This window comes from Mercenaria mercenaria, chromosome 19, assembly GCF_021730395.1.
Source record: "Mercenaria mercenaria strain notata chromosome 19, MADL_Memer_1, whole genome shotgun sequence".
Lineage (NCBI taxonomy): Eukaryota > Metazoa > Mollusca > Bivalvia > Venerida > Veneridae > Mercenaria > Mercenaria mercenaria.
Window position 1 is genome coordinate 8,385,781 of NC_069379.1, and position 18,344 is coordinate 8,404,124.

General features: G+C 33.7%; 1 protein-coding gene across 1 annotated transcript in view; it reads right to left on the reverse strand.

The window, feature by feature from the left end:
• The window catches only part of LOC123543080 (uncharacterized transmembrane protein DDB_G0289901-like), a 102,074-nt gene extending 99,837 nt beyond the window's left edge, over positions 1-2,237 (reverse strand). Inside the window, exons 1-2 of the mRNA XM_053532111.1 lie at positions 2,183-2,237; positions 1,657-1,779 (exon numbers count right to left, since the gene is read on the reverse strand). Coding sequence (XP_053388086.1) covers positions 1,657-1,779; positions 2,183-2,237 — 178 coding nt within the window. The remainder of the gene's footprint in view (positions 1-1,656; positions 1,780-2,182) is intronic.
• Positions 2,238-18,344: the final 16,107 nt, after the last annotated feature.

Here is an 18,344-nt window from a genome sequence, read left to right on the forward strand (position 1 = left end):
GGATGTTTCAAATAAACTATAATGTAGAGCTTTACATGGTCTATACCAGCATCAAAGCATGAAAAAAAGGATAAAGTATAAGATTATCAAATATGCATGAAGAAGTTTACAGCAAATGGATTATTTAATAGCTGTCGCAGGCTTTCAGTCGATCACACATTGCTGTTTAGCTCCGACGTATAATTACATAGATTCGGCAACAGTTTCTAATTAACAAGCAAATTTTGTTATTGCGGACAGTCTAGTACTTTCTTCGCGGACAAATTCCTGGAAGCGGCGAAGCTTTCCAAAATCAGCAACTAACAGTCCAAAGAACCTTCAAGAGATCGGAATAATTATAAAAAATAAACAAGGATATATATCAAACAGGGAATGCTACGTTCCGAAAACGCAGCCTCCCAAAACGAAACTCACAGCACACAGATGTGCACACTGCCAACACACAAACACACACATTCAACTTGTTTAAATGGGTCAACCGTGTTGTTGTACTTATAAGATAGACTGGCCTGATTTATAGGTTGGCCAGAGCTACGATATGTATGGTATTTTGCCATCGAAATATTTCTATAAAATGCTTCTTCCCCTTTCGTTTGGATCCTTCTATGTTTACAAACACGTTTGTTTACTTTATTGACTTTACAAAGCAAACACACGGGTACAAAACAAATAAATTAAGGTACTTTTTTTGCGCATTCTGTAAAGCTTCTTTACTGATTTAACATATTGAAACCGCTTTGTAAATATAGAAACTGTCTTCAAGAAAACATTTATATAAATAGAAGTATATGATAAAAATTAGAGCGAATTTCAAATTAAATATAATAACAGAATAAGGAAACAAAGCAGGTGTTTCATTAAAATCATAACAGAATAATGAGGAAAAGCAGGCGTATCTTTACAATTACAAAATAAGCAAGCAAAGCAGGCGTATCAATACAAATATAGAATAAGCAAGCAAAGCAGGCTTATCATTACAAATACAGAATAAGCAAGCAAAGCAGGTGTATCATTGCAATTACAGAGTAAGCAAACAGCAAAGCAGGCGTATCATTACAATTACAGAATAAGCAAAGCAGGCGTATATTTACAATTATTACAGAATAAGAAAGCAACGCATGCGTATTATTACAATTACAAAATAAGCAAGCAAAGCATGCTTATCATTACAACTACAAATTAATCAAGTAAAACAGGCGTTTCATTACAATTACAAATAAGCAAAAAAGCAGGCGTAACATTACAAATTCAGAAAAAGCAAGCAATGGAGCCGTACCATCGCAATTACAGAATAAGAAGGCATATCATAACATTTAAAGAATAAGCAATCAAAGAAAGTGTGTCATTACGATTACAGAATATGTAATTTTAAAACTAAAATCGAGTGTATCATTTATATCACAAAATAATCAAGCAAGGAAGGCGTACCTTTACAGATACAGAATAAGCAAGCAGAATAGACATAACATTACAATTACAGAGTAAGCAAGCAAAGCAGGCATTTCATTACAATTGCACAATATGTTTGCTAAACAGATGTAGCATTACACTTACATAATAGGCAAGCAAAGCAGGCGTTCAATTAAAACTGTAGAATAAGTTAGCGAAGTTGGCGGGCTATTACATTTACAGCATAAAGAACCAAAGCTGACGTACCATTACAATTACAGACTAGGCAGCCCATAGCATCTATAGCCGTGCACTGGATAGGACAAAAATCAGGGAATCTGTCACAGGAAGCGGTACCATTTAGCTGACGTCGAGCCTCTGTCTTAACACCTTTAAGATATAAGGGACCAGATGAATTATAGTCAAACATCGACACACAGTCGAGAACAGGTTCCACCGATTTGCACCATGATAGTTCTTCAAATCAGTAATACTTCTATGAAGATCTGATCAGTAAAAACCGGAATATAGTTTGCAATAGTCTGTGCTATTGACCAGTGTATAGTCCAACACAGACTTTCTGGGCGAAAGCCAGACTTGAGAAAAAACATTTATATTTATTTCTAATATCATGCAATACTAAACCGTTATTGAAAGGTTCGCCGGTCAGTGGCCAAAACTATTTGCCCAAGTTCATGAATGTTCAATAGCTTTATACTAAAAACAATCTTACATTTGATTTTATATAATTTGAAGTATTTTCTTTTATCAGTTTAATATCACAAATACTTGCCTGCAACTTGCGCTAACACAACAGCCGCAATATTTAATAACATTAACTTTGCCATGCTTATCCAATAGCTTCAAAAATATCCTTCGGATACCAAAAATTATCTTTTAAATAAAAATGTGCAACTCTTTAAATATTCTTAAAAAAAAACTCGAGAGCTGAAAAGATGTGCACTTTTGCAGTAATGTATTTATCTTAGCTATAATTTTATCCGTTTTATCCAATATTTCGTTTAAATTGACATCTTTTTTTTTAGTAAATGAAAAAAGTGCAGAACTATTTATTCAACACCTAGAGGAAACTTGTCAACGCCTAGCGGAAACTAGAATAATCATGTTGTGACGTCATTTGAATTTCGGTTATTCTCGTGTTTTATCATATCTTAGACAAATGAAATGAAGGATCGTGACATAATTTCTATCGAACATTGATACAGTATCTCAACGACAATTTAAAGGGACATGCCCCCAGATAAGTGTCATGTTAGCAAATGTTCTACATACTATATGATGGAGATAGTAAATGGATATTGCATAGAAAATGGTGGAGGGGATTTTGTGTTCCATATAAAGAACAACTTATTCCTTTTATTTTATATCAAGTTCCAATACTTTGACCAATACTTTAACTAAAGCATATGATATATTCTAACGTATTCTGCAATTATTTCACATATAAATATAAATTCTCTGAAACGTACGTAATCTAAAAACTTATTTCTGTTGTAATCACAAACTAATGAAAACGTTTTTCTTTTTAATTTCGAAAATTGTGACATAAATCTCACAGGTTTAACACCACGTTGTTGTCCCTGATCGGTAATAACGTTAATGTCAAATTGACGTCATTTACAAAACACATCTTAGTCGTTAAAAGTGTTATTTTATATAAAAGCAAATAATGGACCGTTTTATTCATATTGTTTTCACATTTCAAGTGTGATGACTAATTATTGTTCTGATTTCAGCGTATAACTAATGTCAAAATGAAGTGTTATTCTGCACACAATTTCTATTAATATTAGAACAGATAAGACGTATACCAAATTTATTTAGAGTACTGAATTGGTTGGACGTTCCATAATAAGATAAGAGAATTACAGTATCAGTTTTAATTTACAATACTGAGATAGTGAGCGCAGGTGTTAATGTTTTAACTATTGATTGGGACGTTAACAGCCTAGTTTAGTGACAAGGACATATGTTAGGTCAAGACAATGTTTTTAATGTACTTTTTTTAATTAATGAAGCAATGTGTACATAAATCAGTGTATGTAAGTAAATTTCAATCACATTTTGTTTCTACAGTGTGAGATAGCTATTCATCTATATTCTTAAAACTATCCTAAAAAGAAATTGACTAAATAAATTTGCAGATCAAGTTGTGAAAACACATCTATTCAGGAAGAGCCTAAATTGTCCACCCGAAAACTTGCAGTATAGCTGTATATTACCTGTATTATAAGAATGAATTTCATGTAGTTTTTGTGAGTTACAGAAATGCTGAATTCCCTATGTTTTGTTTGTAAACATCACGTTATCGTTGGATCTATTTATAAATTATAGCCTCGTTTCGGAGCATTCTTCCGAAAAAATCCGAAGATGTGCGAAGGGTGTCGTAAGCAGTCGGAAACCATATTTTCGGTTTGAAATAGGCAAAATGTTTTTGTTCATTTGTTGGTTATTCTTTAACATATTCACAACTATTTGGTCAGATCCGATGCAGTGGGTCATATTTTCAGTAAATATGAAGTCTCAGCTACAAACTCTGATTTTCATTTAATACTCGTTCGGGTTTTAATAGCGAACACATTTTACAAAACCTTTTAAACTTACAAAACTTGTGTACCATAACCATGTCCATTTTAAGGCAAGAGTATCAAAGATTTGTCTCAAGTATGGCCACTTTTAACTTACATATCTTGGTTGAGTTTTTCTCACCACTTCATATTTTCTGTACACAGTTTTGACATTGGGTTTTAAAACTTTTATCACTTGTTTATTATAACAGTCTCTATTTTAGACAAGAGTACATAACTCTGTCAAGTATTTTGGATGAATTAAGGCCCTTTTAGCTCGACTTTTCGAAGAAAAAGTAGAGCTATATAACTCGCCCCAGCGTCGGCGTCGGCGTTGGTTAAAGTTTTTGATAAAGTCAGATATCTCTGTTACTATCATAGCTATTGACCTGAAACTTAAAATACTTAATATTTACTATCAAAATACACCAGAAGAAACAATCCCCATAACACTGATCTGAATTTTGACAGGGTTATGCTCCTTTTTAATTTATAGTGTTTTGGTTAAAGTTATTTATAAAGTCAAATATCTCTGTTACATTCAAAGCATTTTACTTGAAACTTTATTAATCACTATCAAAGTCTACACTAGGAGAAACAATACTCATAATTCTGATTTGAACGTTGACAGAGTAATGTCCCTTTTTAACTTAAATATTTTTTGTTAAAGATTTATAAAGATTTTACTGGCAAAGCTCTAATTCAGATTCAAGCACTGAGAAAAATCAAGCGCGCTGTCTTACGGACAGATCGTGTTGGACTTGGAAATTGGGTCAGTTTTTGTACAAGTCCACATTTTGACGAAACCTTTTGATATATAACTTTGAAACTTTCAACACTTGAATACCATCACCTTGTCCAGTTTTAGACAAGAGTACATAACTCCATCAAGGATTTTATTATCAAAATTCTTGGTTAAGTTTTTTTTTTGTACCAGTTCATATTTTGTATAAACTGTTTGACATTTAGCTTTGGAAAATTGAACACTTGTCCATGGCCATAGTTTCCCTCTGTCGTCAAGCTTCTTTTTGTCATTTTTGGACTTGGAAGTCAGTTGAGTTTTTCGTACTAGTCCAAATTTTATCTAAACTGTGTGACATATGGTTTTGAAACCTTGAACACTTGTTTACCATCGTAATCTCCATGTGTATGCAAGACTACATAACTAGGACACGGATTTTGGTTCAGTTATGGGCCCCTTTCGACATAGAAATGACTTAATAATTTGAACCCATACTTATATCAATTCTTTGAATAGTCGGGAGCGCTGTCAGTTCTCATCCTATATTATTCTTTCTTTCGACGAGTATAGACAACTACCTTTGCACAGATCTATTGTGCGTTTATTTCATTTGACTATGCTTCGTGTGGACTTGTGAAATCCTGCATTTGTAATTACAAAAATGTAAAATTGTTTTCATCATGTCTTTACTGTTTGATAAAAAAAATCCGTAAAAATGTATTTGCTTTTTCGCGGATTGCGGCTTTCCGGATTTCGCATAATGCCGCTAGGGGGCGTGAGTGGTGTCGCCTTACGAACAGACTCAATTAAACCGAGTTTGTTATTATGTTGCTTGGTTGTGTTCTATGCTCCCAAAGAATCTATTCGCAGATTTTATTATTTATTATAAAAGATTCAGATGTTATTCAAAGTTATACATCATTTTATCAAAAATTTGGTTGGTAGAAGGATTTTTTTTAGTTTTAGAGGTGTTTTAAAATATTCATTTTATGGCAAAAAATGTATTTTTCCAAGTATAAAATTTCTGGCTCGTGACATTTTTGAACTATTATTTTTTTGAAACTTTACAGTTGTCTTACATGGAAATGTAACTTTTATGCTGACTTAAAATCACACTGGCCATAGCTTTCGCAGAAGCGGTGGTTCCAACGCCGCGGCGGTGGGGGATTCGTCGCAGAAGCGGTGGAGAAATATGGCCGACTGGCTACATTTATGCTGTCATCGGTACGTTTTCCAATGGCCATTTCACGTTTGACTGAAAACAACCAGTGGGACAGGAGCCCACATGTGTACTCTTCCAACCAGAAGCACTTGTCCAGTGCAATAATTGTCATTAATGTAAACACTTCTGTACAGTTTGAGGAGGGACTGCCGTTTTTGTAGAATTCCCATTAAAAATGGTAAAATCTTGTACAAAACGACCCCTTAGCACGTTTGCAGCAAATCGTAAGTACGGCCCTGTCGAGCAAAAACTATTTCTTCGTGATAGGTGAATTTTTATTACAGGCATATGAAAAAAAATCAACCAAAAATGATTCCAACGCAGTGTGCGGTGGGTGCAGTTGCAACACATTACGGTGGATCTTGTTTCTTTAATATTCGTTATGGACTTTTAACTTATGTAAACAGCATTTTCCTGGGATTTTGACTGGGGTAGGTCCATGAAATCACTTTAATTTGACACCAGACAGCAACAGAAACTTAATGTTTAGTAATAATATACTGTTGATTTGCACTTCCGTTCTGTTGGATGCACACACGAAAAGCTTTATTTTAAACCATAATTATTTTACTAAATCAACTGCCAAATAATAACGCAATGTTCTTTCGTACTAAATACACCTCAGTTACGATTATTGATATTAAAGTATGAAGGTTTTCTTCATTTTCCCTTTCCCTTATTATATACAAAATATCAACTGAAAATATCGATTGTTTGATTAAATGCTTACCACATGCGACTTTTACATCATAGAACAGACCAACTTATCTAATATACAAACTGACAGGTTTTCTGCTGTCCCTTTTTCGTTTTGGCCATATAATATCGAAGTCGGGTTCGCATTCGGGTGGGGGCGGGGGAGTATTCTCCAACACACTGCACATGCTGCAACCATTTGTCATTTTTATAGATTTTTTAATCATGTTTTAGCATATTTAAGTATGTTCCCAGCTGTAATTTCTCTTCAGTTGTTATAATAAGAATAACTGAAATGAGCTGATTCCTTGTCGTCCTCTTGAAACTAGAAAGAGTTAAAGCTCTCTTTATATGTTTGATTGGCGCTGTGACAGTTTTCAGAGGAGAATGAAGTTTTTGTCCTTCATTTATTGTAACATTTCTTTCTGCTTGTCTGTTGTTAGTTGTTTGTACTCTGTTTCTCCGTTTGTCTTTTCAATGTTAAACTTAGCCAAGATAAACATTACAGAAGATAAGGCCATGAATGTGGCGTATGGCGTTAACAGGCTTTTCCTTTGATTTGACCTGGTGACCTAGTTTTGACCCCACATGACAACGTTTTGAACCTGACCTAGAGAGTATTAAGATAAAAATTTCATGCACAGTGTGCCTAATCACGTGATCGCGCTACGTCATTTTGAGCTCGAAAGTGAAAGCAGAAAGGTAAACAAAAATTGAAAATCAAGGCGTAAGTTTTTAAATCTATATATTGTGTTTATATCATGCATATGATTCGGAACCTATTTGAAAGTGCTATCCCCGGTACTATGATTTCACCACCAAAAGCTTTTCGTTTTACTGCTATTCATGTTCAATTGACTTGCACATTGAGCGCATCCTGTCGAAAGTGGTTGAACAGGAATGGCGTAAAAACGGGAAGGTTTTGGCGGGACAATTGTAGTACCGTGGGTAGCACTTTCAAATAGGTTTCGAATGATGTACATGATATTAACACAATATATTGAATAATAAAAATTACGCCCTGATTTATAATTTTTGTTTACGTTTCCACTTTCACTTTCGGGCTCAGAATGACGTAGCGCGATCATGTGATCGGGCACACATATGCAAGTTTGTATCAAATCCAAGCATAAATTAAACCTTATATGGTTGAGAGGGCCAGAATGAAAAATTTGCCCTTTTCAGGGGTAGTATCTCTTGAACATATGATGGAATCTAGCTGGTTTCCAATAGGAACCGAGATCTTATTGTGACTTAATTTGTGTGTAAGTGTGGTAAAAGTCGAAAGTAAAATGTCACTGCTATCATGTTCATAAGGTTAACATTTTGGCTCCTTCAGGGATTAAAATCTGTTGAAAAAAAAGAGGTCTCTATCGTGTTAAGAAATTGTGGACGGACGACGGACGGAAAGACGACTGACGGACGACGGACGAAGGGCAATAAAATAATCTCATCTTGTTACTAAGAAAAAATCTAAACTTTTTCCTTGACACTTCGAGGTTCTGTGGTAAACGTCTAAAAATAAAAGAATGTAGTTGAAGAAGAGGTAAATTAGCCTACTTGTAAAAAGTCAACAGCATTTTGTTAAGGTATGCTACGTATTAGTAATTGTAGTGTACTTTAGTCAAGTTGGTTTATCATACGATGCAGAAGTCGCATGTGGGCAAATCAGAAAATTAATATTGTCACTTGATATTATGTACTTACGGATGTGCAAATCAATGTCATATTTATTCTAAACTTTCAGTTTCTGTTGCTATCTAATGTCAAAGCGATTTCATGGCCATACCCAATCAAATTCTGGGAAAATGCTGTTTACTCCAATTTAAAGTCAATAACGAACATTAAAGAAACAAGATCCACCGTAATGCGTTGCAACTGTACCCACTGCACACTGCGTTTGAATGATTTTTGGTCGATTGTTTTGTATGCTTGCAATGAAAAAATCACCGATCACGGAGAAAATGTTTTTGCTTGACAGTGTCAGACTTACATTTTGATGCAAACGTGCTCAGGGGTCGTTTTGTACAAGATTTTACCATTTCTGATAGAAATTCTACAAAAACGGCAGTCCCTCGTCAAACTGTACAGAAGTGTTTACTATAATGACAAAGAATTGCATTGAACAAGCGTTTGTGGCTGGAAGAATACACATGTTGGCTCCTGTCTCACTGGTTGTTTTCAGTCAAACGTGAAACACTCGTTAGAAAAAGTACCGATGAGAGTGATAATATAGTCAGTAGGCCATATTTCTCCACCGCTTCTGCGACGAATCCTCCACCGCCGCGGCGTTGGAACCACCGCTTCTGCGAAAGCTATGGCCAGTGTGAAAATGGTATCCTGAATGTTTTATAACAATCTCCTAAAACGTATGATGTATTTCAGGCTATAAAAAAGGCAAGAAGGACGTTGTTTGGCTTTATTGAAAGACAGACAGATTGTAGAAGACAAATATCATCGCGCAGTTTTGTGTTTGTTGTTTCCAACAGCTGGCATACTGATGTAGCCAAGGTAATAATCTTCAAAATCTTTATTTGACACTGTAAAACAATCTATGATGAATTAATTGTGTGTCATATAAGTTCTGAACTGTTAGCTTTTAGCTCTTCTCGAATCATACTGAACCGGCATCCAATTTTTGTAAACGTTTTGACGCACTTTCACTTTATTTGTTCAATAGATTTACTTCATCCTTATAGTCCAAGAGATAGGGCACTTTTATTTACTTTTTTTGAGCCCACGCAAACTTTTTATTTCATTGGATAGCTAAAAATTTGAATTTTCAGAAAATCCAATTCTTAGTTGTCAAAGCGGGTGGAATCACCAAATTTTCAACATTTTTTTTTCGTTTAAGTTTTGTATGTAAGCTGGTATCTCATTGCCCCATTAATGGGAATGGATTGAATTGTCCATAGTTATAATCTGATTTGGATATGTACAGGTTCCTTAACCCTGTGTTGCAATTTTACAAAATTATGCCCTTTTTGGACTTTAATATTCATTCACTTGACAGAGCTGTTGCATTGCCGAGCGTTGCTGTCCTCAGACAGCTCTTGTTAAAAATTATACCCTCGCTTGTGATTTAATTCTCTCCTGTGATACATGAATCGCGACGGCTGACACCTATGCACGTGTAGATAGTGCATGGATTTTAGTGCAAGCGTACTTATAAAAATATTTTGCAACTACGTGTTTAAGCTATATCATAAACAACCACCATCCATGTCAAGATTAAAGAACAAAGTGCTTTAAAAATGGGGGAATAAATCAAGTTACATGTAATGAAATATAACAAATGTACTGTATTTGCTCAAGCAATCGTCACCAACGTACCAGTGTGGCGGCCATCAGCCACTGGTTTCATCCTAATACAAAATCAATCAACAGTGCAACATAATGTCACTATGGCATATATCTGTATTCATTCCATCGCCAATAAGACTGTCATGTCGCAAAATCACAGCCCTATTTCAAAAACCATCTATGTAAAAAGTCTCTTATTGTCTTTGTTCAAAATGTGGCTTCCAGGCGCGTAGCTGCCTTTACGCAACTGTAAAGTGAAAATCTGGCAAGCGTACATAATTAAATTGGCTAATCCCTTCCGTTGCAATAAGCAATCATTGCTTACTTCATATTCTGTTTAACAATTAAGGTACCGTTTTGCAATTTATTTCGTTATCTATCCTACTATTAGATTACCTTTTTTGTAATAATCCGGGCTGAACATATAAAATATTACAATTATACACCGTCCATGCCGTCTATACTAACGGTTTAAAAAGGCAAACTTCTATAATAGAACTATAACACAAGGTCAAAAATGAACAAAATGGTGGCTTTCAAGCCTAGAAGACATTTTGCATACTAGAATACATTATATAATACTGCAGACATAATTTTCACACATAATCGTTATTACGTTATTTTCAGACGCCATAGAATATCTGATATATCTTATAATTGTACTTAAATGTATACAATTATTCCATGGTCACAATATCACAGTGTAGAAACGATTGAACAACTAAAACGGAAATAGCGATGTGATTTCAATCATTTGTTGAAATATGATAAACGTGGTCTAACTTTTTCGATTGATATTTGGATAATTGTCACATAAAGGTATGTTTATTCCTTGACATGTGTTTCGAAAGGCATGTTTCAAGACTTTCCCAGTCAATATAAGTCCAGAATGACTCATATGAGCGGTAGGTAAGGTGAAATCAGTTGATTACACGGTGAATGTTTAGATGATGCTTACCAACATTGAATGAGTTTTATCAAAAATAAAGCAAATTTTCTGAATGCATGTCACATTATAAGAATTTAGTGTATTTTCTTTTTCATTGATAACGATTTCAACCTTAATTCATCCGTTATTTCGTTTTAAACACAAATTTGCGGTGCTTTGTATTGTATTGTATTGTACGCCTTATTGAAATGATAGTGAACGACTTATTTCGATTTTACACACGAGATTGTACTACTTATTGCAAATATTTTGATACGATTTTGTTCATAATGAACGGCAGATTATTATTACAAATTACGATTAAATTCTGATTTCTGTCTGTTTTAGGTACAATAAAGCAATATTAGTGTTATTATTGCAATGAAACGACATTGATCAGACTTTGAAAACATAATTAAACACAACTTTATTCAAAACTGACGAAAACATACAAATTAAAATCGAAACACACGACAACATTGAAAAGAAAGTTTTATTCACAAAAGATTTTCAAAAAAAACAAAAACATTAAGGAGAAGAATTCTGTAAGATTGTGTGTTTCATTCTTATCCTTTCCTAATTATCTTGTTCAAACTACGATGTATGTATTTAATCTGTACATGTATTACTGGGAATAAAATATGTGAAAAATGAGAGGCTTAGGCAAGGATTTTTTTGTTGTTTTTTTTTGGATTTAACGTCGCACCGACACATGATAGGTCATATGGCGACTTTCCAGCTTTAATAGTGGAGAAAGACCCCAGGTGCCCCTCCGTGCATTATTTCATCACGAGCGGGCACCTGGATAGAATCACCGACCTTCCATAAGCCAGTTGGATGGCTTCCTCACATGAAGAATCCAACGTCTCGAGTGAGGCTCGAACCCGCATCGATGAGGGGCAAGTGATTTGAAGTCAGCGACCTTAACCACTCTGCCACGGAGGCCCCGCATAGGCAAGATATGCAGTCTAAATTAACAACACTCGAACAAAAGCTGCTTAGTCAGAATAACATGAGAAAAGGAAAAAAGGTGAGAAAGTGTTTTAAAATTTCTTAGATTTTTAAAATGCTAAGAATGCCACTTATTTATAGCCCTCAACCTAAAACATGTGTTAAAAAGATTAACCCGGGAAGAAAAAGAAAGTCACTAAGCCCTCACCCCAAAACAAATAGCCTGATGACAAACACACAAAATACTGTCTCATAACAAAAAATATGGAAGGCAATGGAATTAAAGCACAAAAATGTATCCGCAGTTTAAACATTTCAAAACTCAGAAGGTAGTCAGTCGCCTGTTGATAGAATTGTTATTACCGGTAAGATTGTAATGAACAACAAAATAAAGTGAACTAGACGGCCGAAAAATCTAATTGAGATTTTGTTCTTACATATTTAGTAAACAATAACTATATCTAAACTAAACCCAACATAATTATGAATAATTGTCACTCAAACCAAACAGTGCCAAGTTTCAAACACATATTGCACAAATTAGTTATTGTATGTACATTTGTATTTGCTAAAACTGCATGATAAGTGTTTTAAGTTCTTTCAGGTCCAATACCACTGGTACTGACAACAAAATCTCGCCAGTTTCAACAGTTAAATGAACAAGAATTACTATAATTACTCCCAGTTAATCGCTATAAATTTTCAATAAAATCGCAACAAATCGTTCACATCAGTGTGGGCAGTTTTCAATAAATCGTTCAATATGAAATGACACATTGACTACAGAAATCGGTATATATTTCTACGCAAATGATAAATACCTTGTAACGCATGAGTTTAAGAACTATTTATTGACAATACAGGACTTCTTTAATATGAATCTTATACACGTCCATTATCAACTAGAAGGGAAAACTTTGTTTATTCGTGTGACACTTTCTGAAGTTTCAACAGAAATCGGTGATTACTTTTGATTACGGTAACATAACGACGGTACTTAACACACTTACTGATGAAATCTAAGACTAATTATCTCTTCAATGTATAATCTATTGACTACTTACAGATAAAGACGCCTAAACTCCACTATAGTGTAAAAATAAATGAAAATAGCAGCGGCGTGTAAACCCAGATACTGTGTATGTCGTATAATCACATCGCTATTTCCGTTTGGGTTGTTCACTGTTTCTACACTGTGAATATTGAAGAAAATAAGATCACATAGAAATCAAATAATTACACCCAATTACAGCACGGGTTTGACACCTGTACGATATTAGTTTGTGACAGTTTACAGTGAGATAAATATCTTCTTTCTTTATTATTGGTGATTAAATGTTTTTCAGTGGCATAATAGATAACTATAAATTAAATGTATTATATTTCAGAAGATAAACAAGATTCTTAAAAATTATCATATCAAGATTTTAGTGTAATAATTGGTTTTAAATCTCGTTGAGATATATCAGCAATCACGCAATAATTTTAATATTTGCTTAAGTTTATGAATCAGTATGTTAGTACAATGTCTACCCCATGCTAATGTTCAACCCTTTTATAAAACTTCTTAAAGGACTATGTTTGGTTCGCTATAGCCTATGTAGTAATATATGTTATTTCAATGTAGATTTTAACATTGGGGTATGGAAATATGTTCCTAACATCCGATCATTTCTATAATCATGTTTGCTATAACCATTTTGGTTTACATTTTTGGGATATTTTAAATTGTTCCTTATGACTAAACATTTACCAAGAATTTATTATAACTGTGTTCGTTCTATCTGAATTTGACTGTATACATTAATGAATTTTATAGGTAGATAAAATGATTTATGTCATTGTTGTACATTTGGGGCGAATTGGTCCCATTCTGAATTATGTTAAATTATGTACTACGGTAAAAGCCAATCTGGGAATTCCTTTTATCACGTGATACCGTTGAATCAATCGGGAAACGGCATCTTCCTTCTTCGTCAGCATTCAAGAGTGAATAGCACGCTTCTTTCTTTAATTTTATTTTGGCTAATTTCTGGTTTTATCTTAGGTGATTTGGTTGAATATTTATGGTAATCTTATACATAACATATTTGTTAACAGTTATACACTCTGGTTTACTGCAGTACGGATGGGATATACTTGTAAATTTCGATGTTTTCTTGTACACGGCGATGGACTGTAAACTTCGTATAATAATTCAGAATGGCGGTTTACATCCAGATTTTGGGTCATTCTTTTGTGACATTTCCATTTAAAACTATCGTCGTCGTCATTGGTCAAATATTCTTGTTATCCTGGAGCTAACGTCGAAGCACTACGGAATAATTTGTCGGACATTGAGTAATTGTTCTCCGGACGTTGTGGTTCTCGTGATTGGAACAAACGATTTCTCTTGAAGAGGCGGACCTCAACACTGTTATATCATCAATTGTGGATCTTGCGGACAGGTTGATATTTCTTAAACACGTAAAAAGTGCTAATCTACTATATTTTCCATTGACAACCTTCTGAAACAGGCCGCTACCAAGTAGATACTTCTCGGTGTAATCACCAGGTTGATGACTCAAATTATCTGTTATCAGCACGGATTCAAGAACTTCCGCATACTCGGGTTACTTTTTAGAGTATAAAAGGATTTTGGTCGCAAATGGCCCAGTCCACCGACTTCTCAGCAGACGGTGTACACCTGTCAGATGGAGGCCAACGGCAGTTATATTCCAACATCCATGCTGCAATGGTTAAAACATTAAACAGAGGACTGCAAATTTAGATGAACAAGATACGTAACATTTTTACTCATAGCATTCTATGCTTTAGATTTGAAAAGTATATCAATATTGTCCAGCAGTTCATGTAAAGGGCATTCTTTATGATTTACGTTTGCCTAAATTTTATTCTAAATACCCTACTGTTTTGATTGCTAACAAGCTCAATAATTAATGGTCTATATCAAACTGTGCAATATGTTGCCGTGCTAAAAACGTTACAAAACGATAACATTTCAAGATTTTTCATTGTTTTTGTCTTGTTATTGTGACATCTGCTGCATTAAATCAAACTATGTACCTTGTAACCTTTTCCTGGTGTAAATTTTCATTCAGTAAAATTATAATTCTCTGATATTTTCATTATTATGAAATTTATTGTTGTATCCGATGAAAGGTTTATCTAGGCGGTGCAGTCTGACATTTTAAACCCCCAACTGCCATATAAAAGCCACAAGATGGTGCCAGGGCTTGTTTTTATATAAATTATGCATGTTTCACATCAGAGAGCCCTTTTTCAAAATTTTAAATAAACCACTGAATAAAAAGTTATGAAAAATTGCATAAATACACATTGAAATATTCTTTATCAATTGGTGTTTTTATTTTTTAAAACAAAAAATGTTGAAGTATAGTTTCAAAAAATTATTTAAACCTAACTGCCAAAAATTTGAATTTGCCGGGAGGAGCTAATGAGGTCATGAACCCTAGAGGAACAGAGAATGTAAACAATTCCCACGTGGTTAATTTTATCAACAAACCTGATCGTCAGAAGGCTTCATATGTATCAATGGAATTAACACCTAGCTAGAGTGCATTGCAAAACTTCTCCTGAAAGTAATTTTGAATTTTTAAACCAAATAGAATATCATAGTCATTTCTACAGTTATATTTTTATATGTCATATCATAAAAAATGTTTTTAAGAAATAGGGAACTACTAATTACAGACATACAGTGATAAATATAATTTCAAATAGCTTATCATTTTTATTAGTCCTTATCACAGCAGCACTTGCTAATTTATGTGTATTGTGGGATCCTGGAAAACCTGGGATGGGCTCATGGGATGGGCTCGTGGGATGGGATGGGATGGGCTCAAGGACATGGGCTGAACTTATTTGCCCCTAAAATTTTCTCAGATTCTCGAAGGTTTCTTAAGGTGAACAGTTCTCTATAAAATAAATGATACTCCTGGGAATTCATGCCATACTGTCAATAAGATCTGGCCGAGAGTAACAAAGTGGGTTAATGTCTTATTCTATAGGCTAATAACAGTATATTGTTATCATTATTATTGTTAATTCTCTTGATTCAGTCAGTAGTACACTTAATAAAACAGTAATGATTTTAAAGTAATATTATGAAAAATAAAAACACGTAGAACAGTAATAATTTTTAAGGTATTAGGTCACTAATAGTAATGTTTACAAAATGGTCTTTGCTTGGTATATTCTGAAAGGTAACCGTGTTTTGCACTATTTTGCAAATTTTAAACAACTTTTACCGTGCCGTTTTTTATAAATGTTGAATAACTTATGGTATCTCCTCAAGCTCAAGTAGAGACAAATTTCAAAGTGATAGCCACTATCCAAAACGTTTGCAGAGAACCCATTTTACCATTAATTTCAATAGAACAAACATCAAACTATTGGTAAACAATTATAAAACACAGAATAAAAATGTCAATATCATTTTTTCTATGATGCCTCAAGTAAACGGATTTAATGAAACAGAATTCATACTTCAACATTGAAAAAATAAAGTCGAATGATGTGTTTCTGTTTTGAATTTTGCTTACTCCATTTAAAAATAACCTTAGGGAAGATGTAAAACCTACCTAAATTTCTTCCACAATATATAATCTAAGAGTGAAAGCAAAATAGAGAACTTTCACCGCGTGTAACTCAATATTTTTTAAAGATGTGTAACTCTATCCCTTCTGTTTAAGTAGTAAATTCACTTTGAACACCAAGAAATCGCTTATAAGATTCATCTTTTTCCATTTTTGTACAAAAAATCAATAATAAGTCTTGAAAGAAGTAAAATCTTACTAGAAAAAAAGGAAAATAAGGAATAAAATTTGGTCCCATTAGGGCTTGAACCTACGCACCCCTAAGAATTGCAGTAAAAGTAGGTTTATGGTAGGAATTGAATACTCTTCAAAAAGGAGGTTCTCTATTAGTGATCTAATACCTTAAAGTAATATTATGAAAATTAAAAAATATATACTTCTTGCATGTGTATTTATAATTGATACCTTTATGAAATAAAAGTAGACTTATTATTATAGCAGAAGAAGTTGAATATCAAAACAAAACAATTTGGTATAATGAAGAATTATGAAGATAAAGGGTAGAATTATATGTATATATGTCACAGGGAGAAAAATGATGAATTCAGCAGTTGACCTCTAACCCAAGTAAGAGAATGAACCTACAACATTAATGTTTGATGAAAATTAATTTTGAGAGAAAATATGAAATGGAACTTATGATAAATCAGTTCTGAAAAAAAAGTTACTGAAAAGAAAACAATAATTGACAAATTTCAGAATAAAAAGATGACAGAAATGAATTTAATATATTAGACATATTATAACATATGAAAAGGGGGATTCTCAAACATATGACAGTTTTCAATTTATTGGTAATAGATTTTGATGTTTACATTAACACCAAGTGGACAATAATGATTATATTTTATCCAAAATTAATTGCTTTTTTTTTTGCTTTAAATATAAAAAAATGATGTTTATATTAACACCAAATGGACAATAAATGGTCATATTTTGTTCAAAATAATTGCTCTTTTGCTTTACTTATGATAAAAAATAGTCCATAAATTTTTCTTCACTTATGTTGGAACCGTAGAAGTACATTCTAACAAGTTACAGGACTAAATATTGGTATTTTCTTTCTTTGTTTCCCTTCTTGGCAGCCAATACAGTGTGAGTCTCACTCTGGGAATTGTAATTACAGGCTGTGTCCCTGTTATCCTTAGCTGACCTCTTAATTGCCCAGTTGAACTTTTAATTCATGTTTCTCACTGTATATTTCTCTGACCTTGGGCCCACGATCCCATGACCTTCAGCCCATCCCATCCCATCCCATGAGCCCATCCCACGAGCCCATCCCAGGTTTTCCAGGCTGCCGTGTATTGTTCTGCATCCCAGACTTAAAGTTTATTATTTCTACATTTATTGCTAGGTTATCTCAATTAATGGACCATGGCAGCCAGCAATGACAGAATTGTAGTTAAATGAATGTTTGATTTTGAGTTTCATTGTTAAATTTACATAATCAAGATTAAAAATCAGGAATACTAGTCTTGACTCAATTTTTCATAGGATTGATACTGATATCTATGCACAGTATGGATAATAATAGTTTTTTACCATCAAAACATGCAAACTAGTTCAAATTTCTTCTTCAACTGACCATTGTTTACATTTGCCTGTGAATCATTTAAAGTGAGCTATTTTTAGCTAACAGACAGCCTAGAGTAGCGTTGTTATTTGATAGGCTCCTCCTACAAAACTTACTGCCAGGGTAGTAAAAGTTGGGGCTTTAAATGGTAAATTTAATGATGTAAACAGCTCTGACCTTCAATTCAATATAAAGATTGTGGTGTAGCATGAATGTGTTTTTAATTATTTTATCAACCGCAGCTCGCAATCATGCTATATCAAGTTACAGTACGATCTGGTACATTTCATAAATTTGTTACCGGCATTTGTTTGGAGTCCTCATATATTGTTA